This window comes from Ailuropoda melanoleuca, chromosome 13, assembly GCF_002007445.2.
Source record: "Ailuropoda melanoleuca isolate Jingjing chromosome 13, ASM200744v2, whole genome shotgun sequence".
Lineage (NCBI taxonomy): Eukaryota > Metazoa > Chordata > Mammalia > Carnivora > Ursidae > Ailuropoda > Ailuropoda melanoleuca.
In genome coordinates, this window is record NC_048230.1 from 6,036,785 (window position 1) to 6,049,944 (window position 13,160).

Genomic DNA, 13,160 nt, shown 5'->3' on the forward strand with positions numbered 1-13,160 from the left:
GGAGACATGAAGTGGGGTGGGGGGCAGCTGGTTGGTGGAGCAGTCAGAACATACATATTTACTTATTCACCATCTTTTATGGGTTCTGTTCTTGGCACCCCAGAGCATTTATAGTAGTAACATCAAACGTCACTGATCACAGATCACCTTTGAAGTATTGTTTGAAATATTGGGAGAATTACCAAAATATGAGAGACATAAAGAGAGCAAATGTTATAGAAAAAAGTGGCATAAATAGACTTGTTCAATGCAAGGTGGCAACAAACCTTCAGTTTGTAGGAAAACGCATTATCTACAAAGTGCAGTAAAGTGTGAAGCCTGATAAAATGAGTTATGCCTGTATAGGTGCTTCCAAGAATTCTGATTATGCCTCTCCATCGCTGATCTTTACTTCACGATACCCTCTAGTTTGTTGACCGCCCCTGCCTCTTCACAGTTCATGTCTCGTCTCATTTTCTTGTTTTCCTGCTCAACCTAGATCTCTGGACAGCTGTTTCAATCATTCTTTTTTGTATCTCTTGCATTTTTCAAGGACAAAGTAGGTAATAAAACATACTTGGTATACAGTATCAGCATTTTGATGTATTTCTCCTTTTTGTTGTTTTTAATACGTAGTTCTGTATTTATGTTTATATCCAATAATTTTTGCTTATCTTTCTAGTTTTTGCATTTTCCACCTTTCAAACTTTAAAAAACTCTTCATAAATATTTTTACTAGACACATATTATTTCTGGTCAGTGGATCATGATTTACTTACCTCATGTCCTAATGATAGATATTTAGCATTGTTTCCATTTTTTTGCTGTTAGAAAGAATTTACCTAGAATTTACTAGGTTATAGGTTAAAATATTTTAGGTTTTTGATCACTGCTGTGTTGGGAGACCTGTAGCAGGTGTATTAAATTAAGAATATGCAGATTGTACTATAATGGGTATTTACCCATAAAAAACAAAAATACTAATTTGAAAAGATACATGCACCCGTATGTTTATTGAAGCATTATTTAAAAAGTCAATGTGGAAGCAACCCAAGTGTCCATTGATAGATGAATGGATAAAGACAATGTGGTGTGGACATATTATACAATGGAATATTAGCCATAAAAAAGAATGAAGTCTTGCTATTTCTGACACCCTGGATGGACCTAGAGGGTATTATGCTAAATGAAATAAGTCAGACAGAGAAAGACAGATACCATATGATTTCATGATGTGGAATCTAAAAACACAACAAACAGACTAACAAACTCAAATATAGAGAAGCTGGTGATTGCCAGAGGGTAGGTGAGTGGGGGAATAGGTGAAATAGGTGAGGGAGATTAAGAGGTATACACTTCCAGTTATAAAATAAATAAGTCATAGAGATATAAAGTACAGCAGAGGAAATACAGTTAATAATATTGTAATAACATTGTATGGTGACTACACTTATGGGGAGCATTGGAGTAATGTATAGAATTGTCGAATCACTATGTTGAATACCTGAAACTAATATAACATTGTATCTCAGCTATATTTCATTTAAAAAGGGACGAGAGTAGATTATAAGAAAAAAAAAAGTATGCAGATTATGAGCTGCTGAATGAGGAGGCACACACCACCCACACAGGTTTGGCAGGGAGTCCCTCAGCATCTGAGCTGCTGCTTTGGGGAAGTGAAAACCTTGGGGTTGTTTTGATTTGATTTGTTTCAGTATACTCACTCAGATGAAGTAAAAGTCTTAAGATTTATTACTTATGGATCCCAGAAATGTTGGGGGAGGGGGAGGATGCACAGTGAGCTGGAGGAAGGGCAGTCTTCCATCCCAGGTTACCAGCAAGCAGAAAGTGGAACATGGAGCACGGGGTAGCAAGCACCTATTACTTATAAGGTTGTTGGAGTGATGGTCACTAACTTTTCTCGGGCTCAACTCTAAGCAGTTATTTATTTATTTATTTATTTATTTATTAAGATTTTGTTTGTTTATTCGACAGAGATAGAGACAGTCAGTGAGAGAGGGAACACAAGCAGGGGGAGTGGGAGAGGAAGAAGCAGGCTCACAGCGGAGGAGCCCGATGTGGGGCTTGATCCCAGAACGCCGGGATCACGCCCTGAGCTGAAGGCAGACGCTCAACCGCTGTGCCACCCAGGCGCCCCTAAGCAGTTATTTAAAAATGTGCCCCAGGAAAAGCAAAGCAGGAACTTGTGGTGGAAATCCTAAGCTCAGGTCTTTATCTAAATGTCCAGACTCGGTTTGTGCAGGGTTGTCATACTGCAAAATGCCGAGGCAGCAACTCAAAATAGCGGTTTTCTCATCACAATTGCTAGTTGCTGTCCAGAGGAGTTGTACCAATATGTGAATGTAGCTATTTCGTGATGTCTTCCCCAGCCTTAATTTTTATTTCTTAAAAATTGCTTGCTGAATTACTAATGAGAATGGTATCATACTTTATTTTTATTTCTCGATTATTGTGTGGTAGGCGGTATTCCCAGATACTTATAAGTCACCATGCTTCCTGTCTTTTAAATGTTCTGTTATGTCCTTTGCCCACTTACCACTAGGAATCTCAAGATTTTTCTTACCAATTTTGTGAGCTTTTGGTTAACAATCTCCTTTATGGTATTCTTTGAATATTTTTATTAGGCTCATTGTTTAAGCATAAAGCGGTTTGGGAGTTTTGTATAGACAAACCTGTTGATGATTTCTTTGTGATTTTTTTTTCTAATTAAAAAAAAAGTCACCCAGAGATTTATAAATATGTGTAAATTCTTCTGATGGTTTTAAGACTTCCTTTCTCTTGAGGTTGTCTTTTTTAGTGCACTATATAGGAGTATCACATGAAGTGAGTGTTAAATTGGGCTGTGTTGCAATTTCCCCAGCATTCTTTATTGAGCCTTACCCTTGTCATTTGATTTGTGATTTTTTTTCTTCTCAAGTTAACAATGTTTAGGAATTTACTATGTGGTATGCACTGTTCTGAGCACATTGTGTGAATTATCTCATTTTGTCCTCACTCCTCACAACCACCCTGTGAGGTGGTGGAATTCTGTGCACTGTGCTCTGATTGCACTTTCATTTCTATACAATGTCTATCTTCCTTTCTAATTTTATGACCTACCATTCTGCCTTCACTATTAGAGCTGAGATGTGTTTTCCCCTAGAGAAAGTGTAAGATACCTCTACTATTTATTTATTCATTCATTCATGCATGCAGATGAATTTCAGGGTTTCATGTCATGTTCCAAACAGAATTTCATTGGAATATTTGTCAGGGTTGGTTTAATCCATGAATTATACTGGAAGTAATCTCATCTTTGTAGTATCAGTCAAGGTGTATCTCCTGTACTTAATCTTTCTTGATGCCTGGTACATTCCAAGTACTGAATAAATGTCTATTGAGTGAAAGAGTAGATGAATGGAGAAATCTTTATTGTCTCCATCAAGTCTTGGTTAATACCTCTCACTAATGTTTTTTTAGCTTTTCCCCATTTGGTCCTGCACATTTCATGTGAATGTTATTTCTTGGCATTGTAGATTTGATTTGTTGTTGCTGCCATGAGCAGTATCTTCTTCCTGGAATTTTCTAATTATTTGTTGCCAGGATATGAGAAAATCATTCGTAATTCCGTATTTTTTTCATTGCTTATTTAAAGTTATTCTTTTGAAGGCATTCCTGAAGAATCCTTTGACTAGGCAGTTATTTCAGTCTATTAATAATATTTTGTTTCTTATTTCCATATAATTGTATCTGCTGTTCCTGTTCTGGAATTTCCTAAATACTGTTGAAGAGATTGATGATAATGGGCATTATTGTTTTGATTCTAATTTTAATTGAAATCTAACTTTTCATTTTTAATCAGCCATAATGTTGGCTGGTGGTTTCCAATGCATGGTGTCATTGTTTATCTGGTTCTTAAAATGTATTTCACAAGGAATAATCTTACGAAAGACTTGGGTTGACTTTCATCTGGCATTTTTGGTGTCTATTGAAGGAACTTGCCGCTGCTCCAGAGCATTGTTATGGAAGAATTGAATAGCACATACCTGTGATCCTTTAATTGAGAAGACATCTTCTCATTCTGCTGTGATAATGAATGTTTCTCTAGCTTTCTTCTGGCTCCCTATTCCACTAATATGAACCTGAATTCTGGGGGGGTGGAAGAGCAGAGACTGAAGCACACACACCCTTCCATTCTATTGCTGATAGGGTGTAGAGCTTGGGTATTTCTACATGCATGAATTTCTCAAAGCAGTGGGCTTGGACATATACACATGATAATGATCTGAACATTAACAGCAGCAACGTTACCTCATGTAGAGTGTGGGGGGCCATGACACTGCGTTAAGGCTCTCTGTGAATTACACCATTTGGTCCTCAAGAAAAACACTGAATAACTTGTGCTGGCCAATTTTAGGCATGAGGAAACTGTGACCTAGAGAAGTGGTAGCTTGTCCAGAATTGTACAGCTGCGAAGTGACAGAGGCAGGATTTAGGCCTAGAACCTTAGACACCAGAGTGCACACTCTTCACTGATACTTTATCCCTTATTGCATTTGCTTTGTAATTTGTGCTCTTATTTGGATCCTCTTGACTGGTAGGAAAAAGTTACTTGTAAAATAGAACCAGGCCTTAGGGGTGGATGGGTGGATACATATCTTAGGAGTTTGAGAGGACTAATGCGTTTTGACGTGTTTATGGAGCCCAGTAATACAGTAGTTCTTGTCTTATGGCAAATAATGAGCCCTCCTCCATTAATAATGATAAGAACACAATTTCCTTAGAAGGAAGTTTATCTAATTATTTTAAGGCTAGGTAATAACTTTTTTCTAAGGACTTAGAGTCTGTGTAGTTGACATGATTTGTACTTATAAATTTACTGAGTTTTTTCCTCTGCATTTTGCAGACAGATTAGTCAGATTGGCATAATCCATAGGTACGACTAATGCTGTAATCCATAATTGCATCTTCTTGTCACTTTTCCCCATAATATTTCTAACACAGCATTTTATATCTGGCACTCTCAGTGAAGACACCTACTTGTTGTGAAACTCAGGATATGTGTTTTTTGAAATAAGACATGGGTTTGTGGTAGAGTAGGAACTATCTGGAAATTAGCCTTTATCATCTCTGGTGAAGATAATAGATCAGTGATTGGGAGGGAATGGGAACAGCTTGCACATTTGGAAAGGTAGTGAATTTTAAAGTCATTTAGGGGACTTTTTCAAATAGCCCCCTTTCTTCGTGGTAAAAATCCCTGACATAGTGAGTTAGGTTTGCTGGGGCAAAGAAATGTTCAGGAGCCACTGTACTAGTCAGCACAGGAAAGGAATTGCTTTATTGAAGTTTAACAATAATTTTCCCATAGTCCTGGTCCTTTAAAAAAAAAAAAAAAAGAGCACATTAGAGGGTTATTACTTTTCTCTCTCTCTGAATAGAAATGTTCCCAGGCCTGGAAAGAAGACTTATCTTATTTTAAAATGTCTCAGGAAGGAGCATAAAAGTTTCTTTCTGGACTCTTTCCCAACTCTGGGAATTGCTTGAAATAGATTCTTCCTTGAGTCGCACAAATTACATACCTCATTTTTGTGGCCCACCTGTTTCGGTTTTGCTCTCTTGAATTTTAATCTAGCCTTGTTTCAGGGCTTCTTTTTTCGGACTCTTGGCCTTTACTTACGTTTGTCTCTGATTCATAAGGTGGCTTACTTTTGTATTTGTAGGAAGTTGTCCATTTTCTTCTAGTTATGTCCCAGTTCAGTTTGATGTGGAATGTTAAGATCCGTCCTGTGCCCAGTCTTAGTCCTGTTGTGTGTTTTATTGGGCTCATTGCCTGGTTGTAGAGATGAATCCCATCCTTCCCCCCACCGCCCCCCCCGCACTAATCCTGTTTTTAATTTACGTAAGTCAGCTTCTGACATCTGACGTGCAAAAGATAAATTTCCCTCTCTTGCATGTAGAAGACTTTTAATTGTGTAAATATTTAAATTTTCCATTAATAAATGGTCTCTTAAAAATGCACTAAAACGGTTCCTTTACATGTCTTTAAAGCCAAACTTTTTATTGTGTTTCCAATACTTTTCTTAAATGCAAAAAAAAAAAAGCCATTAAACTTTCCTTATTAAAATGCAAAGCCTAGTGTCTTCTAGCTTTTTGAAGAGCTTTTGTCCATTATATAATCTGTAAAGTAGCCAAGAGTTCCTCAGAAGCAGGACATCATTTAGATTTAAAACAATTATGGCTTGTGTGTAAAATAATGATGTGGCATAACCATTCATGGGATGGCAACCATAGTTATACTTTAATGGCAAAATCCTTGGATGCCTCCAACATTTCATTTACCATAAAGATCTTTACCAAGGCACCCCAGAACAGAAATGGTTAGGTCATTTTGACTCTACTGAATAGATGAAGTTGGTTTGACTAGAAAGCCAAATGACACAGTTATGAGCATAGACCTTTTATTTTTTTCCCAGATGTTTGACAGTGTAAACATACATAAAATACATATTAAAGTTTAGATGCTTTATATTTTGTGCAATAAATTGAAGCCTTAAAAAGAAAACATTTCTTTAAAAAGAAAGATACTCATTAGTTTTACTTAATTAAGACAGTAAAATAGCAGCAAGTACCAAGACATTGTGCAGTTCTTTTATTTAAGACAAGTTACTTGATTTACATCAGAGTCAGAAATGTAAGACTGGCTTTCTTGAATACTTATATAGCTTGAATCACTGGTTAGATAGGGGCATATTTTCCCAACTATACATCAGGGAAGAGTTCTTTCATTAGTTTCAAAAAATGCAGACCCTCAAACAGCCAGCATGACCACAGCATTGAGCATTAAGAGAAATGAAGCGTTTACTTTCCAAGCACTTGCCACAGAAGGTAAGCGAGTCTTTATATTTGTGGTTGTCTCTTCCCTCCGTAAGTTAAGGGTTGTGCTTTGTTGAGGCATTTCAGAGAAATTATTTGGCATGCCACTAGTAATACTTAGGGTCATGGGTGTTGGGGATGATTTTGTTGAGCTAGTGAGGCTTGTGTTTGTAACCATTCCATCTTGGAGATGAATAGTTAGAGTTGCAGCTGCTGCTTCATGTGAATTGATGGTTTCTATGGATGTCTCTTCTGGGTAGGGCACAAAAGCCTTGTCAGTGCTAGCAAAGGTGGTGTCTTTGCTTAGGGTGGCACCAAACGTTGTTTCCTTTGTTCGATATTGTTTGGGTGTTTTGGTCACTTTGGGTTGAGTTACCATACTCAGAGAGTTAATGGTGTCCACTGTCTGCATCCCACTTACAGTGAACAAGCTTGAGGTAAATCCAGGAGGTGTGGGATATATGTTATGTTCCTTCAGAGATGATATTTGGCTAGAACAGGGAGTCCCTATCACATGGGCTTTTGTTTCCATCATCCACTTCAATAAGTAAGTAATGTTTTGTTTGTGGTCACATGACCACCTGTTATTGTAAAGGGTTATCTCTTGCAACTGAAAGAGTTGGTCAAAAGCTTGATCTGGAATGAATGTGAACTTATTATTGTGCAGGTAAAGATGTGTGAGATTGGTCAGGTTTATTAATGTTCCTGGAAGGATTTGTGTCAAGGAATTGTTAGACAGGTCCACGATATGTAGTTTGGAGGGCATATTGGTTGGAACTGTCCAAAGTTTGTTACTACTGAGGTTGAGAACCTCAAGACTTCTTAGTGTATTTTTAATGAGGACAACTTTTTCCAGCATATTCTTAGAAACATCCAGAAATTTAAGGTTCCACTGATAAGCAGTATCAGATTTGTCAAGCAGTTTAATGTTGTTGTTAGCAGCAGACATATTCCAGAGGGACCGAGGTAACTGAGCAGGCAGGCTTTCGAGCCTGTTGTTTGAAATGTCCAGGGTCCTCAGATTGGTGTATTGGGTTAACTGGTTATGAAGGTCAGTAAAATGGTTATAAGACAGATTTAAATGGATAATATTCTCTTGCAGTCCAGATGGTAATGTAGTCAAGTTTCTGCCTGAGCAGTCCACATGCCTGTGCCTCTCTGTGCATATACATTGGAGAGGACAAATGCATAAAATACCAGGTGTGAGAAACAGAAGGATGAACAAGCTGGGAGACATTTTCAATATCTGATATTCCATCAAAGCCTGGAAACAAACAGATATACCCTTCTTTTAATATGCAAACACAATTAGGCATCTGCATGGGTCAGTTAGCATTAGGCAAAATTTTCAATAAACCTCCTTGTTGTTGAGTCCTTTTATAATTGTTCCAGTGATTAAACTAACAAAGCTCCCCTTCATTTATAGTCCAAATGCTTAATCCTTCAATTGGGGCTATGTGGTAGAGGGGGACTCTCTCCCCCTACTTGCTTCTGCATTTTCTCCCTTTTCTTCTCCCTTCTTTTACCATAGTCTTTCTTATTTATCTTCCTAGAGCCTTTACATTACAAAATGGCATTCTCTGCAAATAAATCTTAAGCTATTACTATTTTTGATAATATCCTTTCTTACTCAGATAGGAAAAAATGGCTGTCGAGTCTGTTTTGTTTTTTGTTTTTTTTTTAAATCTCTGCAGTAATGTAATAGTCAATGTGTGTGTAGAGTAAGATTTTATTTAGATATTAAAACAATACTTTGAAATTTATCTTTGTCTTTTTAGGAAAAATATATCCTGGTAAAACATTTTAAGGCACTTGAAAAATTCAGACCAACACCATACCCTTAAACCTCGCATTTTATAGTGATTTTTTTCTGTATATTTCAGTGCCGATGCTCAAAGAAAGCAATGTGGACATTCACAAAGTGAATGAATATTAAAAAGAAACCCCTCTACTGACACTGCAGCAAATTTCTGGTGCATGCACTTGCTTCTGAATATATATTCAGTCCTCACATTGACTTTTTCTTTAAAAAAGGGGGGGAAAATCCCAAAGTCAATCTCTTACTGATCTAAATAACAGCTTACCATGGTGTCGTCTTCAGCAGCAGCATCTCGTTTTCTCCCGGAAACTTAAGCTTAAAGGTCGCCTTGTTCTGGAGAGTGGGAACCGCTTCTGGCTGTGGGCTGTGCTCGCCTGCTCAGCTGCATTGTGTTGCTGTGAGCCGAAGCTCTGCAACCACCTGATCAGCACCACATACATAGGAGGACTGCAGAGCTGTCATTGGTGCTGACTCAAATTTATTGCAAGAGGTGCACACGCAACAAAATGGACCCCAAAAATATTTTTTTAAATTTACAGCACTGGGCATACCTATATATCTCCGATTTGCTGTAGGATATAGCGCCTCATGCACGTTAGACCTGGCCCTTCCTCATTTTTGTGTATTTGTCAGAGCTCATGTTCCACATTCGAACATTGCCTCGTGAAGAATTTGTGGTTCTTTTTAAAGCCTCTACTCTTTATCCTTTTTACACATTGAAAAATGTTGAAAATGAATTTGACCTTCCCTGTGGATGGTTTTCTAAGATGTTAATTTAACTATTTTTAACTCCTGCCTTTTCATGTTCTTCTAAAATGGTTCAATTGTCATGTCACTTTTTAAAATAGCACAATACTGTCTGTTTCATTTTCATGTGCTCCCCCAACATAGTGATTATTACGTATAATCAGCTTTTCAAATTTATCAACCACTTAAATCTTCATCTTTCTTTTTCAGAAGTACTGAAGTACTCCCATATGGTTATTTTGTCTTTATCTTTCTGATACAAAGGATTGTTTAGCCCAGACTACACACAAGCAAGACTTCATTTTTAAATGAGCATCATATGCTTTTAATTAAATTTATGTGGTCAGATGTGTTTTATTTTATGTCTTTTAGGTGAAGGATTTTCTTTCTCTATGCAACTTACTTTGTTCAGTGAGTGGGTATACAAATTGTTTTCTCCAGAGACATCTTTGATGCTGTAGGAGTGGCCATTTATTTGATTTTATGTTTTAAAAATAATAGCATCAATTTTAGGTGATTTCTTCAGAATGTTTCACATTTGGTCTTACTGAGAAACCAATCGACAGTTTTTAAATTGCACGAAACATTAATTTCAAAGGCAGAACTTTGGTCATGAGTTTTATAAAATGTGACCAGATTTATAGTAACTTTTGCCTCACTTCTTAGTGGATTGATTGTGTAAAAAATCTGCTAAAACTCAAATCTAATTTCTAGAATAACCAGTTTACCTTCGAAAAGAAAGCAGATAAAATCATGGCATTTTCATTACCAAATTTTTACTGTTTAAAAAACCAGCAATTATTAGCACATCCCATGTAAAGAAAATCTCCTTATGCCTTGTTGTTAATCCTTTGTTTTTCTCTAAATTATATTTGCCATTATTTTGCCCCAAATTTTACCCCAAATAGAATTTATTGTATTAAAATTTGAAATTTATTTTCTTAGAAACTATACTCTAGGAGTCACCTTTTGTATAAAATTAATGTTCCTCGAAAAGTATCTACATTTTAAAAGACTGCAGTGTTAGAAATTTATTATTGATTAGGCGCTTTATTCCCACTTTACTTTGAGAATTCAGCCTTGGACTCTTAATAAGTCTTTCTATGGATTTCAGAAACCAGTCATCAGTCTTAGTGCTTAAAAGCAATGTGTTAAAAATACTACATTCAGCAATATTGTTGTGGAAATAGGGAATGATTGTTTTGACATTTAGATTTTTCTTATATTTTAGCTCCTGTTTATACTATTATACATCAAGGGATGTGATTGAAGGTCAGTTTACCAATGCTTAAATCTCTGTTGTAATTTTAGGATGTCTCATTACATCAATGTGGAAGTGGAGTTACCCAGTTCCATTATACTTACCAGTACTTTTTTTTTTTTTGAAACCAAGAACTTATTTCATTAACTTACAGATTCAGATGAATTTGGGGTTAGGCTTTATTGAGATTAGGTTCTGCGGTTTATAATAGAAAATTCCGATACAGTCGTAGTGACAGCATTTCTCATTTCAAGTTTGGGTTCGTACCAATTGCTTCCTATTATTCAAAGATCGTCATAAAATTCTCAGAAAGAGGGGAAACATTGTATTGTATTGGAATTGTAACAATTTGTCCTTATGCTTTTAGAAATTCTCATGAAATAGGGGCATCTGCGTGCCTCTGTGGATTAAGCATCTGCCTTTGGCTCAGGTCCTGATCCCAGGGTCCTGCTCAGCGGGGAGCCTGCTTCTCCCTCTCCCCACTCTCAGCTCATGCTCTCTGTCGCTATCTCTCTCTCTCTCTGTCTCTCAAATAAATAAATAAAACCTTAAAAAAAAAAGAAACTCATGAAATAAAATAATAGTATGTCATTATTACTCAAAAAATAATTTTGTATAGGCTTAAGTGTTTGTTACAACTTATTTTAGGTATTAGATATTATTTCAGACACATTGCATTTTAGATAAGCCTGTCAAGTCAGGAATTACAGCTATTTAGGCAATCATTATATTCTAGACTAAACAGTACATTCATTTACATACTCTTTTGTGAAACACACTGTCCTAAGATATATTACCCCAACATTGTGAAAGGTATAACAGATTGCCTGCCAGGGACAACTGTCCCATGGTAATCAACAGTTTGGAAACCTAATCAGCTCGTCTTTTTTTTTTTTTCTTTCTTAACCTGATTCCCGTTTTATTTTATTTTTTCATTAAGCTTTTTAATTTTAATTCCAGTATAGTTAACATACAGTGTTCTAGTAGTTTCAGGTCTACAAAATAGTGGTTCCACAATTCTGTACATTACTCAGTGCTTGTCATGACAAGTGTATAGTTTGTCTTTATTTCTTAAGTTCATAACATTTGTCATGCTTGAGAGTAAAAGTATTATATTTTCTGTTTTTAGTAATATAGTTGGCTATTCAGATTGAAATTCCTACTGAAAATGATTGAGAATACAGAACAAAGTATTTAATACCATGGACGAACTGACAAGATAGAAATTATTGGGTCAAAACCCAGGTGGATTAGTTTCTTGTCTCACCTCCCATTCCTTTTTTTCCCCCATTCTATTGGCTTGTTGCCAAAATTCAATTATTTGTTCATCTGGGTTTATCCTTTTGCTTCCTTGTAAACATTTAATTTGTTCCTCTATCCCCCATATTTCCTATAAATGGTTCCTAACAGCATTAACGTAATTGTTTATTTGTATCGTCGTGCAGTAGTTTCAGAATAATGCCAGTATTGCTACAATTAGATTACAGACTACTGAATAAAATTTAAGGTTTCTTTGCAGCTCTATTTATTCTTAGAATATATTTCACTAAGGGATGTATAGTCAATTCTGTGCTCAAATGCAACTTGAAGTAAGGTATTTTCTATATGTTTATATCACCAACTTTACGTGAAGTTAGTTTCATTAGTTTCAGTTATCAGTTTTTAGAGACTGCTTCAGTCAAAAGTATGTAACAAGGTATATTCAGAGAAATCTTGCTTCTCTATCCCCTTCACCCTATTCCACTCTTCCTCTTATTGGTGACTGTTTGTATTAGCATTTGGTTGTATTTTAACGGTATTTTTCTTTCTTTTTTTTTTCTTTTTTCTTTTTTTCTTTTTTATTGCATGTTCTTATTCGCTTTTCTTATATTAAGGGCTGCATACTAAATATACTGTTACACATCTTTTAAAAAAAAAGATTTTATTAATTTGAAAGAGAGAGTTAGCGCAGATAGCAGAGAGGGAGGGAGAGGGACAAGCGGACTCCATGCTGAGCACAGAACCTGATGCAGGCTCAACACAGGGTTCAGTCCCAGGACCCTGAGATTACAACCCAAGCCGAAACCAAGAGTCTGACACTTAACTGACTGAACCACCCAGTCGCCCCTAACTGTTTGCACATCTTGTTCTTTTTTTCTCCTGAATATATCTTGAAGATCATTCTACATTAGCATATAGGGATGTTTCACATTCATTTCACAATGCATAGGACTCCATTTGGGATTGTACCATGGTTTATTCAACCAGTCCCTATTGATGGACATCTGGGTTGTTTCCAGACTTTTGCTATTACAAATAATGCCAGTGAATACCCTTGCACCTAAGTAATTTCATATTTTGTCCAATGAATCTTTGAAAAAGATTCCTAAAAATAGGATTGCTGAGTAAAAGGGTAGATTCATTTGGAACTTTTCTGGATATTACCAAATTCTTTTGTGTGTAGTCCACACCAGCAGCAGTCTATCGGGAAGTCAGTTGTGT

The 13,160-nt window shown here is 36.3% G+C and overlaps 2 protein-coding genes across 2 annotated transcripts in view; one reads left to right on the forward strand and one right to left on the reverse strand.

The window, feature by feature from the left end:
* NF1 (neurofibromin 1) overlaps window positions 1-13,160 on the forward strand; it is a 211,130-nt gene that overhangs the window by 129,385 nt on the left and 68,585 nt on the right. The gene's annotated exons all lie outside the window — the stretch shown is intronic.
* On the reverse strand, window positions 6,424-12,702 carry OMG (oligodendrocyte myelin glycoprotein). Its single transcript, XM_002912343.4, has 2 exons — window positions 8,937-12,702; window positions 6,424-8,116 (listed from the first exon to the last, which is right to left on the reverse strand). The coding sequence occupies exons 1-2, from the start codon at window positions 8,937-8,939 to the stop codon at window positions 6,788-6,790; spliced, it is 1,332 nt and encodes a 443-aa protein (XP_002912389.1). The 5' UTR covers window positions 8,940-12,702; the 3' UTR covers window positions 6,424-6,787.